This window comes from Eleginops maclovinus, chromosome 2, assembly GCF_036324505.1.
Source record: "Eleginops maclovinus isolate JMC-PN-2008 ecotype Puerto Natales chromosome 2, JC_Emac_rtc_rv5, whole genome shotgun sequence".
NCBI lineage: Eukaryota > Metazoa > Chordata > Actinopteri > Perciformes > Eleginopidae > Eleginops > Eleginops maclovinus.
Window position 1 is genome coordinate 8100673 of NC_086350.1, and position 23484 is coordinate 8124156.

The 23484-nt window shown below is 40.4% G+C and overlaps 2 protein-coding genes and 1 long non-coding RNA gene across 3 annotated transcripts in view; 2 read left to right on the top strand and 1 right to left on the bottom strand.

Annotated features, from left to right (window-relative positions):
• The window catches only part of LOC134874309 (A disintegrin and metalloproteinase with thrombospondin motifs 20-like), a 78373-nt gene extending 68547 nt beyond the window's left edge, over window positions 1–9826 (top strand). The window contains 10 exon segments of the mRNA XM_063898388.1: window positions 1272–1445; window positions 2247–2417; window positions 2987–3193; window positions 3367–3496; window positions 4260–4354; window positions 4454–4548; window positions 4726–4859; window positions 6715–6806; window positions 7101–7205; window positions 7406–9826. Coding sequence (XP_063754458.1) covers window positions 1272–1445; window positions 2247–2417; window positions 2987–3193; window positions 3367–3496; window positions 4260–4354; window positions 4454–4548; window positions 4726–4859; window positions 6715–6806; window positions 7101–7205; window positions 7406–7495 — 1293 coding nt within the window. The 3' untranslated portion in view covers window positions 7496–9826.
• Window positions 9827–12216: 2390 nt separating this feature from the next.
• The window catches only part of LOC134882991 (uncharacterized), a 30769-nt gene continuing 19501 nt past the window's right edge, over window positions 12217–23484 (top strand). Inside the window, exons 1-2 of the long non-coding RNA XR_010168217.1 lie at window positions 12217–12484; window positions 13262–13346. This is a non-coding gene — a long non-coding RNA (uncharacterized LOC134882991). The remainder of the gene's footprint in view (window positions 12485–13261; window positions 13347–23484) is intronic.
• Window positions 21631–23386, bottom strand: LOC134874883 (uncharacterized). Its single transcript, XM_063899131.1, has one exon. The coding sequence runs from the start codon at window positions 23292–23294 to the stop codon at window positions 22281–22283; it is 1014 nt and encodes a 337-aa protein (XP_063755201.1). The 5' UTR covers window positions 23295–23386; the 3' UTR covers window positions 21631–22280.

The following is a 23484-nucleotide window of genomic DNA, read 5'->3' on the forward strand; positions in this document are numbered from 1 at the left end:
TTTTATTTATTTGAAGGTCAGATTTCCTGTGGTGCTTTTTGTTCTCTTTCCAAACTCGAGACCTTGACCTTTCAGACTCCACCACACACTCTGTAATGATAACACACAATTGCAGCGAGAAACTAACAACACAAATACATCTGGACGTTTTGGAGGGGAATTTGATACTCGCGGTATAGCGCTCAGATTTTCTGAGTGTGTGAAATCGCTGAGGCCTGGCACAGTTCTTTGAGGTCTGCAGGAGACGTGGAGGGAAATCAGGCTGATCAGCTCAAGCCTTACAGAGTGCTTCCTCAGTATGCAGGTATGCTTCTCAAAGCACATCAAAGAGATGTTTGAGATAGACCTTTGTGTGACCTCAGATATACGTCTTACAAGGAAGCGACAAACTGGCTTTGGATTTATTCAGCACATTGTTCAGGGGCATCAAAGCAGCAAATCCGGCAGTCCAAACAAACATGTTCAATTATTTCCACATCAAAGAAAGTTGATGGAACTTTTGAAGCAATTCTTCTCTTGAAAATGACAAAATCTTAAGCAGTTCAATGCAAGCTTACTTAATTAAATACACTCAGTGGTTCTGCTGTTACATGCCTTGGTTTGTTATGACCAGCAGCTTTTAGTTGGTAATGAGTCAGTTTGCTGACTCTTCTTCTTGTTCCACTGTGATTTAGACTTAGACTTTATATTCCTAAAAAATGCCAGCCTTTGGGAAAGTTAAGCAAATACTAATCTGACATAGCATGAACATTAAATACTAAGGTTAATATTTGTGATGTTGGCAGTCACATACTGTCTTTAATAATGCTGGTAAATGAGAAAAATGGTTTTGGGCCACAATAAAAAAAAAATGTTGCAATACCGCTGCGTCATATGCAGCAAATAATGCAGCAGAGGCCAACATATCCCGACCTCTTACCAATTGTATTCGTCAAACTCCAAAATGAGTGGATTATACATAATTTGTGTTATTTAACTGGTTATTCAGAACCCATTCAACCCCCTCTGTAAGTTTTCTCTTAACTCAGTCTCCAAGTCCACTCCTCATGATGGGAAAACAGAACTTAATGTGTGCGATCAGTGGAGTGTTACTATAATATTGGTCCCATGAATGAAATGAGGTTGGAATGCCATGAAAATGAAATATCTACTGGATGTTAGGCTGTGTACTGGGCAGTATGAGGAGCACAGGAACACATATTTATGCCATTTCTAATTGTTGCTTCCTGCTTTTTCCTGACGAGATGTTTTTTCTGTGTCTGTTTTACTAGTGCTCGGTCACTTGTGGAGTCGGATCTCAAAACCGAGATGTTTACTGCAGACTGAAAGGCACTGGGCGAGTCAGAGAGGATCTCTGTGATGCTCAGCAGCGTCTTGCCATTGTGCAGCCATGCCAATCTGCAGAATGCACACATTACACTTGGGTTGCTGGTGAATGGGAAGACGTAAGTACAGACTCTTTTCTCTCTTCCTATTTACAAGTGAACAGATGTCTAACCACCCCATTAAGGTTTTTATTGGCTGAGAACTCAGCTCTTTTCTTCCTCTGCACCGTTAAAAGGAAGACCTGCAGGAAGCCTTACTCTCTCACATCTATCGTGGGGGCTTTAGTGATAACAACAGTCAGCAAATCGTATCAACCCACCAAGTACCGATGGCCATCATGGCTTTTGTCCCGCTGAATATCACGGTTCAGTGTCACGCTAGCAGACGGCCTTTTTCTTTGCTCATCTTTCTTTAATGTCCCGGGCTTTGTCCTCGAAAGTGAGGCATACAGAGGGGCACCATGTAGGGAGATAGCGCTGTGTCCTCCTGCAGCAGAATGTTTGCAGTGTTCAAATTCCTGTCTGTGTTGCCTCGAGAACTCACAGCCTTGTTTCGTTTGCAGTTTAGCCCTGAAGATCCTCACACAGCTGACTATTTAGATACATTAGTTTTAAGATTTTGGTTCCTACCATTACTTTTAAATGATCCTATTAAACATTACTGGGCCTGAGAGAAACCGGCATTTTATCTTTTATGTTCAACCACAGCACATGTTTGGGATTCTGGTTTTTGAGAGCTAATGTTGCCATTGTCACACAACACTTCCCTAAACCTTTACAGACTAAGCGTTGTACATTTGGAGAGTAAAAGAGGCAGGAGTGTGAAACTCAATGATGATGTTGTTGGTGAAAGTACAACACTGCCCCCCCTCTGCCAACTCGTCTTCCCTCACTTCTTGACGTGTTATTCTTTCCTCGTAGTGTAATGCAACCTGTGGAGAAGGCAAGAGAAGCAGGAAGGTGGGGTGCATGGGCGCAGGGATGACACCCGTCCAGGATAACTACTGTGAGCCATCATCCCAGCCAGCACCACACCAGGCCTGCAGAGAAGCTCCCTGCCACTACATGTGGACTTCAGGGCAGTGGTCACAGGTAGGGATACAGAAAGAGTTTCTCTTTTAAAAAAAAAAAAGAGTGAAAAATGCTCATCTTAAATCTTCAAGCTGAAGGACGTCTCAATTCGCATTTTTTATCCAATAAACAGTGAAAAACGAACAAATTATTTAATCAAAAGGATATAAAACAAAGAAAAGCAGCAAATCCTCACATTGGAGAAGCTTGAGCCCGCCAATTCGAGGTCTTAGTGTATCTAAAAGATAAACCACTAATAATAATTAACTGTTACTTTTAAGGTTGCATTAGTTCTCCAACCTTTTAGTTAATTATCATTTTAGAACCCTGTCGAGTAGCAGAAAATGTTCACAAACCGGGCTTTTTTAACAAAGAAATCGACATTTTGCAAATACAAGGTTAACACATGATAGCGATACAGACCTAATTTGAACATAAATTAGCACCATTCAGGTATGAAAGCATGGCAATGATTCAGGTCATATAGTCTCATTAATAGTACATTATTCCCACTGAAGACCAGAAGAAGACGCCCACTTCCGTTTTAGTTTTTTTTGTTGCTCTGTCTTTATTAACTGTGTGTTCCTCAGTGCTCCTCCAGCTGCGGTATGGGGTACCAGCAGCGTATGGTCTCTTGCTCAGTCGTGCCGTCCTCTCAGGCTCTGCACTCATATGCTGCTGCCCAGTTGTCCTCTGCCAGCACCCACTGCCCCGAGCCCCACCCTCCTGGCTCCAGGCCTTGCCTCCTCAGGGACTGCCCTCACACAACCTACTGGAAAGCTGGCCAATGGAGCAAGGTGAAACAGAAGTACTTGTTAGGCAGTGAGAAATCCCTTCTAGCTAATTGCCATTTGCACAATAGATTCAGATGACTTGTGCATTCTGTTGATAAAACTCATATGGGGATTTGGTTGCTGCTAAGTGATGTGTAATTTAAAAGCTTTTGTGTGTATTTTTGTGTGCATAACAGTGCTCACAGACCTGCGGGGCAGGAGTGATGGAACGCAGAGTGGAGTGTGTGACCTCCAAAGGCCATGCGTCCAAACACTGCCGTCCTTCAGAAAGACCCGAGTCTCAAGCTGCTTGTCGAGACAGAGAATGTGAGTTAACTCCACTCAAAACGTCTACCATCAGATCCGTGTAGTGCTTACTGCCAATCAGGAATTTCTAAAGTGATGGCTAAATTGGCTGTGCTGTATATGGCAACCCTCACCGTATCTGATTGTGTTTACAGAAACTCAACTTTTTGCTTTGTTTGAACACATTAGGCAGAACAGGGACCTCCGCTTCAAGCCTCAAGGAGAGATCACTTAGTGAAACAATAAATATACAGTCAGCAGTTTTCAACAAATTGTGAAACGGACAGTCTCAGAACACCTTAGGGCTGTGCTGGAGTCGAGGCAGCTTTCATTGTGGACTTGTAGGCTCTGTAAAACCCGGCAGCAGGCCAAAGTTTGTAGGTTCGCTCCCACACATTTCAGTACTTGCGCATTGGGCTGTTCAATCCCGACTTGGCTTCTGCCAAGTCAGGCACTGCCGAAATTAAAATGATATGCTCGGGTGACAGCCAGTTCTGCGGTCAAGTATTAATGCTAATCAGCTAATCAGCTTGATATGAGCCCAACAGCACTTTCAGAGGAGGAAACAGCTCTCATTTAAAAAGATGAGAGCCAGGTTTTCTCATTGTTGGGGTTCGATTTATGAGCTTAAGCAATCTTTCTGGCATTTGTTGACATCAGATTTATTAACCTGGGCTGCACAAGTAGAGTTTCAAAAGCACTGGTGAACTTCAGTGTCAAAGTTCCCTGTTTCTCGCTGTTGCACTGAAGCCTCAACTTCCTCCTTTCATGTTTCCTCACCCAGGCCAGTCGTTCGCCTCCTGCCGTGAGGTCCAGGTGAGACTAGGTGTGAAGATAGATGGAGAATACTATCTCAAAGTCAAGTCCCGGATCCTACAGGTGTGCATGTTCTGTCAAAAATGCTCCTGCACACATCATGACTCAACCCACAGCGTCCCCACACCCTCTCATGTATTGTCTCAATGTGTTTGGCCTCAGATTTACTGCGCTGAGATGCACACTGATTTCCCCAAGGAGTTTGTGACCTTGCGCAGCGGTCAGACAGACAACTACTCCGAGGTGTACGGGCACAGGTGTGTATGATAGAGGCATGGCTGATCCCCACTTCATCCGTCAGGGATTATGTCATGTATAAATCAGAGATACTAGTCTGCATTTACCCCCACGTGTATAAAAATAGGGTTGTCTGAGTGTTCATTTTCCTGTTTGTCTCGATTTAAAGTTGGATTGTTGTTGTCCCTAATACAAAGGTTGCTGAACCCCTTTGAATGTCCGTATAACGGCAGCCGAAGACAGGACTGCGACTGCAGGAACGACTACTCAGCAGCGGGATACACACTTTTCCACAAAGTTCGTCTGGACCTGAGCTCCCTGAGGATAATGAGTGCGTAATTACTGTGCGATTGCCTTACACTGTCTACTGTAATGAGACCACACACCGGGGTTGTTTTAACCCTCAGACACCTCTTCCTGCAGCACTTAATACTGACTCGTCCAAATGCAATATGCGTTCCCCACTCTGTCTCCGCTGAAGTCAAAATGTTGACCTTTCAGAGCTCCGTGTTCACATCACTAGGAGAGGACCTTGAAACCGGGCCTCTCAGCACAAACACGTGAACATATGAATAAAGGAATGTGTGCGTGCAACATAGAGACATGCCTGCCTGGTCTGAAGCACAGACAGACAATATGCAATGCTGCCTTGCATATCTTTTCCTTTTGGCCAGCGCACACATGCATACAGTCGCATCAATATCAAACACTAACTCATACTAGCATGCAAGCACACATTCACAGACACTCGATACACACACATCTTCAGGCCATATTCCTCTGCTCATTATTACAGTCAGCTCCGCCTCCCCTGTTGTGTCCAAGTATGCCTTTGATTAGGGTACGTGGATTAAAGTACAGTTTGTGTGTGTGCTGAGGGGAAGTTGGATTAGACCATACACACTCATCCTCCCATCCTCTAGGTCTGGTCTGGGTCCTGACAGCACATGTTCAAACCCCCCCCCCCTCTCCCACTCCTGCATGGTACTCATTTGGCTTTCAGGCGGCTTGAGGAGAGCTGAGGGGGAAATAATGAGTTCAAGATGAAGGGAAGCATCTCGTAACCTTTATCATCATTTTATAAAGGCAACGTGAAGGGGGGGCAGGAAAAGGTACTGGTCATGGTTTTCATCTGTGACCATGCAGGGTAGGTGGGAATAAACAGCGGAGTATGGGAAACAGATTGAGTCACTGACCAACATTTTATTTGCATAAGTTTGACGTTTACCATGAACTAATGTTGTTCATATTTATATTGTGAACCCGGCAAATAGCTCTGTATATTTTGTAAATATGTGTACAAAACTAACTCTTTAAAATCTGCACAGTGCTCCACTTTACATCCCAATACTGCACATCATTTATTAGATTTTTCCAAGAATTTTGACAAATGATATTGTAAATATATATTTTGTGTAAATATTTCTCAATATTGTAATGATATAAGGTAAGATAAGATCCTTTAAAGTTCAGGAGTTTAAAGAAGCAACAGCGTGAGAGTGCAAATACAGGACAGTACAGATTCATACGAGGATAATAAAGTAACTGTTGAAACGAGATATTACAACAAGGTTGATAATTGCAATGAACATATATACATTTCTGAGTTTGGGTTGTTAAATATATTGACATGTGTGTGTACAGATGCAAGTATAGGTCAAAGATATGATATAGTAGTTATATTTCTGGTAATTCTTACAGTTTATCTTCTGATACTGTGTTTATATAGGCACCATACACACCAAAGCAAATTTTGTGTATGTGTAAACCTACTTTGTTTAGAAATCTACTGTAACAAATATGTTGTACTGTTTCAGTTATAGCTGGATTCAAAGAAGTACACAGTTTCATAAGTGAAACACGTCTCTTATTAAATCCTTTACTGTATGTATTTTCTCTCTTTTGCTCAAACATTTCACTAATCAGCATTAATCATTAATCAGATTAATTCCTGTAGTCAAATTCAAACCCCAACTCTCTTTCCAATAACTGTTCTTGTGGCTTTTAAGAGGCAAGACATCTGGCAATGTGACAGTGACATCAAGCCTGCAATGAAAAGTAATTGCATAAACTGTAGTTGCTGATGCTCTGTGTGGTTATTTACCTTAGGACAGCTGTCTCCACTCTTTGTTTACCTCTGCTGTTGCACATTGTGACTCTGGATGTGTATCTTTGCTGTTTACCAGTCACAGACCTCCAGTTTTCCCAGACTCTTCTTGGTCGACCTGTGCCCTTCGCTACAGCTGGAGATTGTTATAGTGCAGCCAAGTGTCCACAGGTTGGTGAAGTATTTTACATTTTGCCTGAACTCAAAAGGTTTGATTTGGATTTTGTGTTGCCATGTTTGCGTGTGTCTTGGAAATCAAAGAAAAACATATATTTTCTTGGCATTTACTGCTATAAGGCTTTGGATCTGTAGGGGAAACGCCATTTTCTAGATAACAACTTATAAATACTGTATTTAGGACCACAAATTTTGCAGTCACTGCCACAGATGTTTTCTGAAAGACAAATGTTCTTGATATTCTCAATTTAATAAGAGCTCAGAAATACATCTGATGTGTGTTTTCAGGGCCAGTTCAGCATTAATCTGATCGGCACTGGTCTCAAAGTGTCTGAGGCCACTAAGTGGACATCCCAGGGCAACTATGTGTCTGTCAAAGTCCACAGATCTGAGGTAAGAAGCTAAAAGATCATGTTGGGACTTGAAATATTGGAATGAAATTCATCCTCTGAAATGTCATCTGAGTTTCCATGTTGTATTTCTGTCTGAGTCACTGAAGAGGAATCCCCACTGACATTTACGAGGCATTCATTGTCTGCGTAAAAGGCTGCCCTTTGCCCACTGTTTCCTTTCTCGTTTGTCTTTTTCTGTAGGACGGAACAAGAATCTACGGCCGCTGCGGAGGCTTCTGTGGGAAGTGCATTCCCCAGGCTCACAACGGCCTACTCCTTCAAGTCCACTGAGGGCCATGCACAGACCAAACCCCTAAATCTATCCTGACGACAGGAACCCGGGAACATTGGATAACAGTGATTTGTTGGACCCTGTCGTATTCTGTCAGCGTGATCGAGGAGCATTTAAAAGCATCTTATAGTAACAGCCCCAGTTCCCAAATGGCAGCTAAAGCATACAAGACACTACGTACTGTGCAGTACTACAGGGCCACCATGAGGTCCTTCATCCAAACTGATCACCCTGAAGAAGAGCATGCTAACCATAATGCAATGGCTATAAAAACATATCTGCGCTTCGGAACCTAAGATGCTTTTTTTCTTACACAGGTATGCATCGTACAAAGGGATACAAAACTTAAAATCACTGGGAAAACTACAGATAAAACAAATAACACTTCAAAGAGGAAAATCCCATCTTCTCTCTCTCTCAAAACTGTTTCTTGCAGTTATTCTGTGAAGCGTGTGGTAAAAACCTTTTCGAGAATTTCGTCATGAAGTACCTAGAACTAATCTTGATGGACGTGACCTTCAACATAACGTACACTTTTTTTTTAAAACAGCTACAGAATTTAGTTACCAGCAATGGTAGACCCATTCACTTTATGTATGTAAGAATCATTGCAAAGTTTTACTGAAATAATAAGCGAGGGCTGAGTGTAATATGTTCTACAGAGTGCCAGCATGATCAAAAAGAAGAACACTAATGTTTTAGACTACTGAAAGAGCTTCACTAGAGATTATCTTGGCCTTACATCACATTGAAAGGAATATTTTCAAATATAATCTAATTTACTTTATGGTCGAGAGTTAGACGGAAAGATTGATACCACTTGCATGTTATTAGTAGTTACAATCTTCTCATTTTACTCTTGGGAAGTGTCAAACTATTCCTTTGGTGCTGAAGACTTAACAATTGAGTAAGCTAGCAACTAACTACTGATGTGACCTGCCTTGTATCAAAGGTCAAACTGAGGAGCCTTGAGATCAACTATAGATCATTTTAGGTTTTTATTGTTGTGTATTTCTGAAGTCTGTCTGCTGTCGTCTGTTGTCAGGTATTTCACAAAAGTACTTTAACCTGCAAATACAGTCCCTGACTTCGGCATAGAGAGAGAACAAAAAGGTGTTGAATCTAGTGTTTAAGTACAGTATCAATTCTTAAACCAAGGGGTTGTTTTATTTTAAATATTTGTGTTTTTCTTTAACTACGCTTCACAGACAAGTTCTCATCTGTAACACCATTAAACAGTATCAGGTGTGATGTCTCACCTCACACCCTCCATTGGGCCTACTGTAGGTACCTGCAAACCCTACCTCTCACACACATCCATACTCTGCTGAGATATGTGTTGTCATATATTTATGTTTGACCATATTTATTCTGTAATGACTGTAGATACGTTTTATGTTTTAAGGTACAATGACTACTACCAACGAGAAGCCATTGTCTGATGTGTTTTGTCCTTTGTCTGCTTTTCTAAAAGAGGTATTACTCTGCTACTATTTGTAGTGTATAACCACTAACCTTACATGAGGATCTTTTGAATGGTGCTTTTGAAACTACTGGAATTACCTCTGATCTTGAGAAGGAAAACACTGGCTTTTGGCTGCGAATGCGTGTAGTGGTTCTCATTAATGTAGCTGAAAATCTAGCAGGAAGGTATCCAGATATATAGAATATATCAGACAAACCACTGCATGAGAAAATCTGCCCATAACTAATTATGAATGACTTTCACCGTGACCACTACTACAGCTATCAAGCAACCTAACATGCTGGTACTCCTGCTTAAACCAAAGTTAAAAGATAGACGCAGATTTTTCTTTTTCTCGGACAATGCAGCTTCTTTTGATTTTAAAGAACTGCTGAATAAATAAAAGTTAAGAAATAAGTCAATGAGCAGCTAGAAAACCTGTGGCCATCATTCATCTGTATGATGGGCAATTGTTCTATGAGGTCTGTATCAGAAATGTAAAGAATACTTGATGCACTATGTGCCATACATTTTGTAGAAATGTAATCCTGTTTTTTTTGTAATAACCGTTAAGATTTGTAACTTATGATATATATTATGTATTTTTAATATTCATACTTGAATTGTAAACAGTATGCTAAGTATTGAATGGGCATTGGTACTGAATAGAGAAACCGTGTGCTTGTTTGCTATGCTTTATCCAAAGATGTTTTTAAATCATGTGTACCTAGAGTATGTGTGTACCCTGTATAAAAGAAATGAATGATTGATTCTGGTGCTATGCTTACTAATCAAACCTATACTGTATGTCTTGCTACTATACTAACATGTTAAAAAATAAGTAATAATAAAAAAATCACAAGTTCATCTCTGTTTATTTCTAGCTACGGTACTCTATGGTTCTAGGGATGGCAAATATTTAAATGTGTTTCAACAAGAGTTAGGCAGATTTAATGGAAAAATGAACATTCATGATCCCCAGGGGAAGATTCAATGTGCTCGGAGCTATTGGCATTTATCAGCACCAACGTACGTTTTTTTTATTCAAAAAAATATATATATTTGAGTAACTACAGGCTGCCTACGTCAACAGATTTATTCTCATTGACCACCATCATCAGGTTAAGTGGCGTGACAATAACGAAAACAGATTTTTAAACAGAGCGGGACTCATTTCACAGAATCTTTTGTGAGTAAACCATCATGTGTTTATTATCACCATAGCAAAGTTTCCCTCTACCACAGAGAGGCCAATTGGTTAATAAAGAAGGGCAGCAGGTCAGCGCTGACTGGGTGCTTGTGCTCGCCAGATTGTGGGTCCATGTGGATTCACTTACTGGAGCAGGTTGCATTTCCACAACATGACTTTCTAGAGTTCAGTTCCACTTAAGGGACGCATAAACAAAGCAAATGCCTTTAAATCAATTTCTCACTGAAGTACATATATTCTTGAGTTCTGGAAACAGCTGAAGCTGTCAGCTGCCCGATGACTCATCAAATTGTTATGTCAAATCAACGAGTGAGGTAAGTTCCAAGTAAGCTTTGAAAACCACTAATAGGTGGAAAGTACCATTTTCGAGGAATTATGTCACCAAAATGACTCAGTAATAAAGGTGCAGGTACTTCAGCATAAGGCAAACAGTTTATATACAAGCCACTTCTCCAGGGCTCATTGCACAGAGATAGCTTTGTACATTAAATCAAAACAGATACTTTGGTCCCTCAAGAACTGCTTTGATTTCTTGCCAGAAGCCTGCTTTGGTTCCTAAAATCTAATCTAAGGATTTAGTGGAGTCCTGAAGCACGACAAAAAGCCCACTCAAAAGCAGTTTTCTATTGAAACCAAGCTGTGCGGCTGTGGTCCTTCCACACCCTCCAGGCTGTGGACAAGGTAAGAGAAAGCTTCCATGGCCTGTTTGCTGTGAGTGTAAACCAGATATATTTAATGACTGAGCTGAAAGACACAAACCTGCACAGGGAATCCTCATAAAAGACACTAATGATTGATGTTTACCATGCAGCACAGTCTGCTTTGAGGTAACAGCACAGACATTCCAGTGCAATCTGCAGCTGCAAACTGCATTGAGAGCTTGAATCCACAAACCACTAGTCACTTAATTTGCACTGACAACCCTGAGCAACACACTCAAACTCTAACGCAAATCATGTCTGCTCTTATATTACATTTTTTGGTTTTACCTGAGCTGCGACCACATGTTCCTGTGTTATCATTTCGTTTTTTAAATTGAACAACTACTAAAAGACAACATACAACAGGATAAAACCATATCTGCCTCTTAAACCACATGTTTAAAAGACTAACTGGTTAACATTAAGCAAATCTCCTACCCTACTCTCGACCATTAAATCATGTTTTTTGTTTAACTGAGCAAACAGTGACCCCTATTGTGCCGAAAAACACATTACAGCCCCCGTCCCCTTGGGCACATCAAAAAGTGATGTTTGTCAGCTCGATTGTTAAATAAATTCCAGTATGTTTCAATTTAATAGTTCATTGTCAGAAAAGATGATCTTAAGAACACAAACGTGTTTAATTTGATTGTTTTACTATTGTTTTATAGTATCTTGATCTGTAGAAAGGGGTCCACCCCACTGTGTGTTCGATGTTTTTTAAGTTGAACCGACTCTGATGTTGTTAAATCAGCATGGTTGTTGTGCAAATGCTGTAGGTCTGCATCATTATGTCAACTTAGCAGGGAGGGACTGGGCCCTGTTAAAATGTAGGAAAGGTAAGTTTGTTTTTGTTCTGCAGTAAATTAGTATTTGTTCAATCTAGATGCACAACTACATGCAGATCTATGCAGCCATGGGATGTGCAGGGGTTTGCAGTTGTATGATCCAGTAAGGATTTTAAAGTTGGACATTTGTAATTTTGTATATATTAAGGTTTACGATTGATTAATTTAGATCGCGTTTGTTTGTTATACTGCTTGTTAAACCAACCCGGAAGTCAAAACGACGCTTTGATAAAATCATTCTTTCACATAAGATGTGTTGACTTGTCACATTAGGAGAGCAAGTTTCAAATATTGAAAAATGGCTGACTCCCTATATCTGATTTGAATTCATGGAATTGTGCATGGCAGCTTTACTGTCACTAACATGCAGACTCTTGAATAGAAATGAGCCATCGTTAGTATTATTAGTAACACCTGTGCTTCTCTGTCGCGCTGATGAATGAGAGGCTGACATTACTTGTCTTAAACTGATCATTGAAAGCATAAAAGTGTAGTTTATGATGGGGTTCCTGCTGCTTACACAACTTATACAATATGAGTGGCCTTCATCAGATTGTTTTCTGGAAGTTTCTCCATGTATGATACACTGCTGCAAAGAAGAGTGTTGACTGGTGAACTACTGCTTTGGAGGATGAGTCTTTTTACAGCAGACATAAAGACAAGTGATTGTGGGAAAAGCACAGGTATTGCTAATAACACTAACGATGTCTCCATACAATGCAAGTCTCCCAATCAGCCCTGACACTGAGAGCCTGCTCCAAAAGGTAAATGGCATTCAGACATCCATAATTTAATATTTACACCTGTGCTTTTCTAACTATGACATGGCATCTACAATCATCTCTGTAAATGACAAACCGGTTAATAATCCCCGGGCGCTGCACGATAGCTGCCCACTGCTCCTAGTACTAGGATGGGTTAAATGCAGAGGACCAATTTCACTGTGTGTGCTCTGCTGTGTGCATGTATGTGACAATAAAGAGGGTTTCATCCTCCGATTCTATCTATCTATCTAATTTGTTGCCTATATTTTTGTTCATCAATTAGAGAATGGTAATGTTTATTGAAATGCCTTTTTATAAATGAGTAACTTTAAGATAAAGCCAACTTTTGTTATAATATTTTACAGTTTAAAACAGTTGTATTTACTTTGATTGAACTGAGCTAATGTGTGATGAAGTTTTTGTTGGTGAATATTGTAATGCATCTTGGTTACTGACCAGTAGATGGTAGCAAAGCAACACACAACCACAGGCTGTCTCACCTGTGTGGAGTTCTCTAACTCTCATGCAACATCCACAGTGACTAAAGACACAAACCTTTTGAATGAATATGTTTTAGTTATTATGTAATTGCACACACACATGTATTTGATTCTGTGCTTTTTGTGTCATCTCTCTCTCTGTGAGTCGTCACTGCAAGCTGTTCATCCATCTGCAAACGCACATCTCATCTTCTTGTGGCTGTATTCTATAAGGGTTTTATAGAATGAAGTGATTTGTGGTTATTTTTTAGCTCAAGTTTTTCTATTTTTTTTATAGCTGTCCGTATGCCTGTCAAAAGAGCAACAAGCAGAACCATCAAACTTCAACTTTTCTCGAAAAGACACAGTTGTTGCAGTAGGAGGTAAGCTCATATCCCTGTATACCTCACACACACACACACACACACATCTCCTATTGCCTCTCGCGCCTCACATACTAACCCATCCATTCTATTGTAGAACAATTGGCCTTGAAACAGTATGGATTTCATATTTGATTCTCTGTGTCTGCTATAAAATCCATGCAAACCACAAACAATAACACAATATCTCCCCTGCCAACTGGGCTATCAGCAGTTTGGGGTAGAAGCCTTGGCACTTTGTCTCACAGGCTTTATAAACTGTACCATCAGCCTGGCTGCCAGGGCTTTTGAAGGAAATCGTGTCAGCTTTGACTTTAACTAGCTGAGACTGAATGAGGTCATTTTTAGGTATTGTATTACATGGCTTGAGTGTCCATTTTGTAACAGCTGCATGCGATGTGTGGCCGACTGCAGCCTCGGACCAAAGCTGACCACCTATTCACTGCGCAGGGCCAGAGGTATGCTGTCAGACAGACACGGTCCAACTGGAGGAGGTATGAAGGGGGTGGGGGTTGGTGTTGGACCCCTGGGGTCTGCATGTATGTGCCAACAGCCCACATGCACATGTGGTGCGATGAAAAATGGACTGGCATTGTTTGATCCATGAATGTGAGACTCTGGTGTGAATCACACATTAGAACTGTTAGTGAACAGACAGTCATAAAAAGGTTTCATATCTGCTCAGGGATTTTTCATTTCAACTCAGGAGGCAGGGTATCTAACAATTTGAAGCTATTCTTCACTATTTGTTTCACAAAAGAGCTGTAAGTCTCACAACGTACAAAGCAAAATAGTCATAAAAGTCTGCTGACAGTCATTTAGGTAATGCACACATTACGACCAGTGGCAGTGTTTTCTTTGCGGAAAATACTTTCCCATTGTAAAACTTTAGGCTGTTAAGCAGCCTGGAAAATGTTGCCCCATGTCAGCATAGTTAGGATGAATGAGGCAAAGGCCAGACATGGGAATGGCTGTGAGCTGTGGCCAGTCTTTTGTGTATGAAACTAGCAGGGTAGATACTGGATAACAAGAAGGGGGGAGCTAATTATTTTTAACAGCTTAACACTCCAATCAAATGAGCTTTCTGGTGATTTTTACACTCTGTTGTGGCTCACGTCACCAGGGTATATTAAACCGCTTAACAGAATGTCGCCTTTGTTTGACTGAATTTCACACTAACAAGAGGCCTGTGGGGTTTCTACAGGACAATTCAGTGACACACACACACACATGATGACACAAACAATAGATCATACAAACAGATATCCTAAAAAAAATGTCTTTCTTGTGGCTCCAGGATTTTGGGGTTTCTTCTACTGCGTGCGAGAAACAAGCGACACGCTGTATTTATTCAGTGGAAAAATGTGCAGAGCTTATGAAAAAAACGTTAGCGGTCATGGGGGAATTCTTGTCAAGGTAGCTCAGAATAGATTATGGCTTTTTTTTATACTCAATTGTTTTCTAGCTGCAGAGGAACAGACTTTTTCCAAACTAAAGGGGATGCATACATTGTAAAAAAAAAAAAAAAGAGCCCACAGATCGAAAGCTCGCCTCAGAAACTGAAAATTGTTGATTTACAATTTGAATTAAAAAAAGGACATGGTTTGTCTGTTAATTACTTTTGGTGAAGCAAGCATAGCCTATTCTGTATAACAGATTACATATTGTATGTATAGTGTAAAATATGGTAATTAATTATAGTATTTAGTCACTTTCTAAATATTATAGTTTATTTTATTGCAGATAACGTTTTAAAATCAAAACTAAATAAGCTTGTGCTTGTTTTGACGATATTAACATACAGTAGTGACCTTACTAAGAACAGCGCTGTTTTCCTTAGCGTTTACAATACGCTCATTTCTGTAATTTCAGTGCTTCTTTAGAAATACCTAAAATGGTAAATAGATAAAGAGATAAACATAGTGGAAGCAGAGAGAGCAAAGAGTGTATCAGCCTGATCTAACAGTGGTAGGTAAGGCCATTTGGAAGTGATTTATGTCCCGTTTTGCACTGATCCATAACCCTGCATTTGACGGGGTTAACTTACATCAATCACTTCTCTGAAGGTCCCACTTTTTCCTCAGCACTTCACTAAATAATAGGTTCTGGTTTCTTGTACCCAAGGGACATGTAGTCTAGCCCTCCTCTGTCAAAGGAAGATACAATCTCCGGACAACAGAAAAATGGGAAAGTCCTAGACACTTTTGGTTGGCTCGCTCTCTATAACTGGGACTCGATGAATATAACTCCTTTTGTGAATCTAAATCATTATAACTCTGCATGAGGGTGTGATCATATTTTAACCCACAAGAAAGGCCCGCTATTGTCCAGCTGTTCATCCTTCAAAAGGCCCTCCAAACCTCAACAAGTCCTTCCCCCAAAATATCTCCACCCCTCTGTCTACCTGCTCTAATTAAGAGCCGCTAATGTGTGCGTGTGTGTGTGAAGAGGGGCACTCCAGCCAGTCTGTCTCGCAGTAGAGCTACTCATACAGACAAAACCACTTCAATAGGCCGGTACAATGGCCAATGAGAAGCTTTTATCACACTATAGCCCCCAACAAAGCTCTCTAGTCTCCATTTGGCAACTGAAGATGTTATAATTTAACAAAAGACTAGATTTATATTCAAATGTACTTCTATTATTTTGAAGTACGTCTTTAGCCATCCACTCAGGGCAGGAATAGATGTATTTCATGGACTTGAGCGAAAGAAGAATCGAGAAGCTCCTTAACTGAGAAATACATTATTAAAAGAGAAATACACACCTTTTTGTTTATGTCTCTGAAAAAATACTTGAGTTAATTTAATATCCTGCAATCCAGAGGCTTTGACCAATAGTATAAATCTGGAACCTTAAAAGGTCTACTTTTGAGAGAAATTTAAAAAATGACTGATCCCATAAACAACATATTCACTGAGAAAGTGAGAATAGTTGTCATGTGAGGCCTGCATTTTATAACACGAGTCATATTGTTGTCTTCAAAAGCTAATGATCTTCAGTAAGCTTAAAGATAAACAGATTGCATTTCTTCTGCTGTAAAAAATAATGTGTTTTTCAAGCAAGGAGTAAATCAAAACAGCGGCTGCTCTGAAACGGCCAAAGTAACCAACATGCGTTCTCAACTTTCACGTCAGAAAACCCACGAAGCCCCCCTTCTTTGCTGCACCTTCCCTGAATCGTTTTCACAGCGACGTCCAATTCAAGCCCCGTGCCTTTACCCATCGCCATTGTTCCCATTGTGCACATGGACATCCCAGACAGATCAGAAATATGGCATGTCCTGTAGAAAAGATTCATGAGCTTTTAACATGCCATGATGACAGCAGGATTTTTGTTTCAGTTTTAGCACCCCATATGGTACTGCAGCTGAACTACTTACACCACCCAGCTGCTCGCGACACATTTATTGGCACAAAGTGCAGCATCAGTGTCCGCTTCGTCCAGACTGTCTGTCAGTCGCCATAAGGACAAGATTTGACTGGATTAATTGGCTGAGGACTTGTTAGACAGACGATTTAATGTGTTCTAATTAAACATACATGATAGAGTATCAAGGCTCGCATGGATTTGTTTAAAATGTGTATTTCATGGTAACAATCACATTATTCTTGTCATTTAGAATAATGTGTTTGAAAATAGTGTTTTTATTGTTTCTGTTAATTTGACCTCTCTGACGACTTCTGCTACTTAACCGCTAAAATGAGATGTGGCTTGTGATAGATGACTCATACTTTGTAGCTATTATATCTGTCTTTAGGAGACTGAATACAAAAGATTTAACTCGGCATGTGTCTCCGAGAATATCACTTTTTAGTTTGAGGTATTGTAATGTCTGTTGTTTGCCATGGTAAACTTGGATTTGGGTTTTTTCCGGATAATTCACTCAACTAGTTTGCCTCCATGGCAGCAGTAAATGATCTGCAAACACAATTTTCCCCCAAAAATCTTATCTATTTTGGTAATAGAGTAAGTTCAAGGAGTTCTTCCAGTATGAAGCCATAGCATGAGGCAAAGCACCTTTTTTTTTTTAAGGAACCAAGGCCACACAGGCAGGCCATTGAAGTGTTGTGCTGATGCGCTGCTAGATAGGCATGGCATAGTCAAAGCAAAACCTTGTGTTGTTGGCCCTCTCTCGCACCTTTTACACTTCTCTCATCTTCTACTATTGTTGCATGGCCCATCACTGACTTGCTCTTATCCCTGCATGAATCCACACACACAATAAGGCTTAAGGGATCCTTTTCTCTGAGAGGAGATAGGCCCGTAGACCAAGACAAAAGCTTCAAACTATCCAAATTATCTCTTCTGGGTGTTCCTCAAAAGGTATTATAGCTATCTGGGTGAATCAATGCCCCAATGCAAAGCAAAAGGTCTTATTGTGCAAAATGCACATTATAGTGGTTTTTTTTTCTTCACCAAGTTGTAATTTTGTGTTTGCACACAGGCACAATGTATCCAAGAATGTTACAGAAAGGTTTGATCTTTGTGTGAATGTTGAGTCTGTGCAACGAGATGCTTATTAAAGCAAAAGGGGGAATTTTTCTTTCATCTGATTTATATCAGGTGCAAGACCATGGATGGGTAATTTGGCTGATAGAAGCATTTTTATTACAGAGCTCTGGTTTAAGTGGAAATGATAGGCCTGCTTTACAGCATTCGTGGACTGAATTTACCCCCTTTTTGTCTACAGCTGATTCTCCTGGAATGTTTGTTGAGACTCATCCTCTGAACGGGAGCTTTACCTTAAATTTGTAGCAATACCCAAGATGGAGACAAGCTGTGAGATATACCTGGGGCCAAATGTAGATGTATATAAGTCCATTTAGAGCTTGAAATTATGCACATGCATGCGTACCCATGGTTCCACAATCATTGAGATTCATAAAACTGAACCAGGTGTAACCACATATCACGTATGCATATTTAATTCTATCTGGGTACGCATATATCAGTCTCTGTATGTACAAACTTAAAACTTCAATGCATCTGGCCCCTTGTAAGGAATTAAAAACTGACAAGACAAAATTATCCGCCCTGTTACACATTCTTGTACCAAGGCAGACATTTTTAAACACACCAACAAAAAAGGATTTAATTGAGTACAATTAAACTAAACATGTCTTTCGCTGGTGTTCAAAGCTGAAGGATGAAGTGTTTGCTGCCACACCAGCAGTTCCTATTGGATGGTTTACACAATACACCACGTTACCGTAGTTTTCTGCTACCACAACTATTTCTGAAGTATTTGACGAGCAAGGATTTTCTGTATCATGTCTGAAAACCTTGGTGCTGTCACATTCCTTCACTGGCTACAAATGGCAGCAGTCCTCCTGTGTTTGTCTGACAAAGAGCTGTTTCCCCAGCCTTTTCTCTTTTCGCACGCAAGCCTCTTTGGCTCAGTGCAGCTGCTGAGGCATTAGAATGCAATTATAGAAATTATTGTTTTACTTATGACACCGTCAATATGGTCTGAACGCTGATTCTGTACACCTCTTCTTCCTGTATGACCCCTGTGTTTCCTCGGCATTTAATATGGTAATTTTACCACATTTAGAGACATGCGTGTTTAGATTTTTCCTCCGTGACTTCAGCAAACCCGTAAACTCAATTTTAATGAGCGGTTGTTTTAGAAGTGCAGGCATTAGAAAGGACTTAGCAGCAAAACACAAATGAATCCAAAAAAACTCTCAATCCTTTCAAAGCAATCCTGTTAGTTTTCTTCCAACGCCTTGTTAAAAACATCTGCTTTCTATAACGTTAATTATCCATGACGAAAATTATAAAATTGTACAGTCAGACGAATGTGTTGGAAAACTATTTGTCAAGGGTTTTCATAAAATTGGCGTCTGCAGGGGTCTCTTTCCCCATGTCAAAGTGGACAATGATGGATTATTGGCATAGGGTGCAAAGAACAGGGAAACTGCTTTTCAAGGAAAATCCGGTCAAAAAAAAATCCTTTTCTAAACAGAGATTCATGCAGCTATCCTTCTGTAACCATGACAAAGACGTTCACGTCAAACTTGCCTTTGACAGGATGTTTTGTCATTAAAGCTTTTTTGCTTTACGCTTTATTCCACCCAAAATGTCAGGTGACCTTCTTTCCCAGACAATACTTGTGAATATACAGTATAAGCTTGTACAAAAATTCAGTATGTACTTGTCCATATCTAAAGCTTAATTGTTTACAGTAGATTATGGGGAGCCTATAGGTGTATAGGAAACAAAGATGTTTTGAATTTAGCGCCTACTTCCTTAAATGGAAATGTATCGCATTGTGCTCAAAAAAAAACCCAAACATTTTCTAGCAACGCTTTTGTGCAGCGCACTACACATGTGAATAGGGTTTTTCCCCGCTGGCCAGTTCTTGATGTGTTCTTGATGGTTACAACACCATCAAGAACATGAATTTACATTTTCACACCCAGAATTTGCCATGTGTAACTGAACCAAACAACAAAGCTAAAGTAAGCTTGCTATGATAATTTGGGAGTTATGTTTGAGCTTATGATGCTACAGAAACTTTTTGTTTCACCTTAACTGACTGTCCATTCCTTCACTCATTACTCACTTAGGAAGTTTAATAAATTCTTGTCACACACTTAAAAAAAGATAAACAAATTGCTTGTGCAATCACAGTGAGAGCTGCTTCTTAACTTGAATTAAGAAGCAGCAGGGTGGTCGGGTATACAACCTAATTCCCCTTCAACTGTACAACCGTTAACAAGGGAGATTCTAGTCCTTCAGATGTTCGAACCCCCCCTCACTCTGAGCATTGCTTTGGCTTCAGACATCGAGTGCTGTCTGAGGAGTGCTAAATCTCACTGGTCTGGAAAATATTCCAGCTCCATTAAAATAAATCGCAGCCTGATTCCTCAGCAAGTTTGTGAAATTGATTTGGTGTGTTTCAGACAGCCACAGACTGTGCAGAGCGTATCCACAAATTGCATGCGCAGTGTGAAATGACGAAGAAGAACAAATAAATAAGACTGGAGTGTTGACAGATAGTGTGAATTCTATTCCTAACGGGGCATATGAAAATGAATTTAGCACTGAATTTACCGCTCAATCTAGGCTCCACTAATTTTCCACGTTGAATGACGTTTAAAAGGCTATTACTTTTAACAACACGGTTTTCAAAGCTATTATATCTCTATTTGTTTGGTTTTGAGAGTAATTGGTCCTATTGCTTTGTCAATAAACCTGGAGAGAGTGGAGGGTTGTGTCTTCAACAAACTTGCTGCCTAGTATGCTTTAAGTTTCAGCAAAGGAACTGAGGTCAGAGAGTGCTAAGTTGGCTCAAGAATGCTAATAGGTCATAATCATCTTTTTACTTTCCGGCAAATCTTTTGAAAGAGGCCAATGCGCTGGCTGACCTTTGATTTTCTGATTTGGTTTGTACTTTCCCCAGACTTGGCAGTCCGTGACAACGAGAGAACTGCAGTGAAATGATCTGACATGAGTATAAATACTTGTCATGGGTAATTGACCCTTTTCCTGGACACACACACACTCCAAGATCAAAAGGGTATATCCTCTAGACTCTGAGAGCCACTGATTAAACGCATTTCAGAGGTATTTCCCTTCCATTTGGGAGATCTGGCAAAGGCATATAAGATGTGTTTCATTAAGTCGTATCTGTGTGTGTGTGTGTGTGTGTGTGTGTAAATGTATGTGTGTGTGTGTGTGTGTGTGTGTGTATAAATGTATGTGTGTGTGTGTGTAAATGTATGTATGTGTGTGTAAATGTAAATGTAGTATGCTTGTGCATGTGTGTTGCTCTTTCTTCATATCTACACTACATGGTGCATATTTTTAGCTGATGTGGGGAAGTGACGCGGCGTGTTGCCAGCCAAGTCTCAGTGTTTCTCAAGAAAGACAAATGGCATTGTTCCAGGAGCCGGTACCAGCTTTACTGCGAAATCCCTGCCGGCTGGACTGAAATTTCAGCCATGTAGAGAGCGCAGGAGAGGAGCAGGGCCCGACAAAAGATGACATTGGCTTGTAAGTTTTAGGCGATGACGCTCAGGGGGATTCCATTATGTGGCTGTCACACAGCATTAGGCGAGACAGCAAACACTTTCATGTGTGGATTACCATTTACCCATTGGAGATAATAGATATTTGCCTTAGCTAATCCATTCCTCTATTGATTTTTTCCCCCCTTTAATAACTTCTTGCAAGCAAGCACATTTTAATAAGTGCAAGAATGCTGACATCCAAGGAGCAGGAACAGAGGGCCGTGTTTAACAGAGATAAGTTCCTCTTCTTTTTATTACAAATATATACAATCAGAAGATCTGGGCAACTATATTCATTTCAATAACAATACATGTATACATATAGTGTGATTAATGTATGTGACAGAAACGTCATTGAAAAACGATTTAAGTGTATGCAAGTATCAGTAGAGGTGTTGGTAAATATATGAAAATATGTCAGATGGTGAAAAGTTCAGTTCAACACTTTTCAGATTTTTTTCCACAACGTCTGGAAAATCTTTATTCATAACACAGAAGAATATTGGCTTAACAGTCAAAGGAAAAAAAAGCAGATAAGACCATCAGTAATCTTAGTAAATTATAAACAATACATCAATATTGAAATTTCTCCCCACAGTGATTTTAAACCCCCATCCTTAATTTGGTTAAGGAAAATTCTACGTATCTGAGCCATGACATAAATGTTGAAGTTGCAGAGAAAATTAATATTTTGCTAACTCCCAGGTCCACAGCATTTATCATGATTAAGCCCATTGTCCAAAGACACTCATGCTCCTAATGTCTATTTACAGCATCTATGTAAGTGTACAAGTAACGAAGACAATTTCAATTTGATTTTTTTTTGTTTTGATTAAGTTGTACATTATCAAGGTAAAAAAAATATGCCTTTTATAGGTCTTAGCTCCTGGGATAGTAAGAGCGGGAGGCACCTTCAGATGTTTTCTGTTTTGGGGCTCTTTGTCCTCGGCTTCGGCACAGGGGAAGGTTGTTGTCCTTCGGCATCTACGGACAGCTGTGCAGGATCCTTTTCAGTCTGAGCTTCAGGCTGCGAAACTTTCTCATAACAGTCTTTGGGTAAAGAAGTTTGACTCACGGTTGGATAGTCCTCAGGTGGGTGCATTGTCTCATATTCTGGGCTGATGTTAGGCTTGAGTTTGTTTAGAGAAAGCATCCTAAGATCCTCTTGATCCCTGCGTCTCATTTGTGTTTTGATGCGCCTGTAGCGGCAACATAATGTGATGATTATGATGAGCAAAAGCAGAATAAGACTTGCCCCTCCTGCCAGCACTGCTAGAACAATTTGGGATTTAAGACAGAACAAAGGTGGTGGAGGTGGACTCTCACAGGTCGGACGGACAGTGTCACTCTTCTCCTTGCTGACTTTGTTTGCCACACTACATGCAAAGCTCCACACACCTTTAAGCTGTGCCAATGATATGCTCAGGGTTTGTTTTGTTTCGCTTGTTAAGGTCTTCTGGTCCAGTGTCCATGAGAACGTCAAATCCTGAGGATTAGCTACATTGCAATTTAGGATAACAGCCCTTGTCTTGGGGTCACAGATGTAAGTGAGTTGAGGTTTTGCCACCTTGTCCATCATACAGAGACGACCAGTCCACTTTAAAGCCAGTGTACGATTGGGATTCAGGACATCTGCTTGGTAGATCCCTGCACTTGAGAATTGAAGGTTCTCCAGGAAAAGGGATCCGGTTTTAGAGATGTCCTCTGGTTTTCCAACAGTCACTCTGCCCTGATGTTTGTACAAAATGATCGTTTTATTATGAGTCCATCTCAGCACATGTACGTTTGCAAGTCCCTCAAAGACAAACGGCAGAGTTAGACTCTGTCCAACTAAGGCATACAGATCACACGTGTCTTTGTTTGCTGCTGAGAGATCCATGATTCCTGAAAAAATGATGAGACCAAGAATCGCAGCAAGACACGCCATGGTATATAAGGCTAGATCAACGTATCCGTAAAAAAACCCCACTTTTTTCTTACTTTTATCTTTGATTTTAAAGCCCTGATGAAGAAGCAGTCCTGTTCACATGAGTAGCGGGAATGAAATGATAAGCCCTTCAGGAGAAGTGAGTTTTCAGCTGAAAGGAAACACTATTAGTCAAGTCTGCTTTCAGTTC

Excerpts from the sequence above, each read along its gene's own strand:
- LOC134874883 (XM_063899131.1), bottom strand. The coding sequence starts at position 23,294 with ATGGCGTGTCTTGCTGCGATTCTTGGTCTCATCATTTTTTCAGGAATC.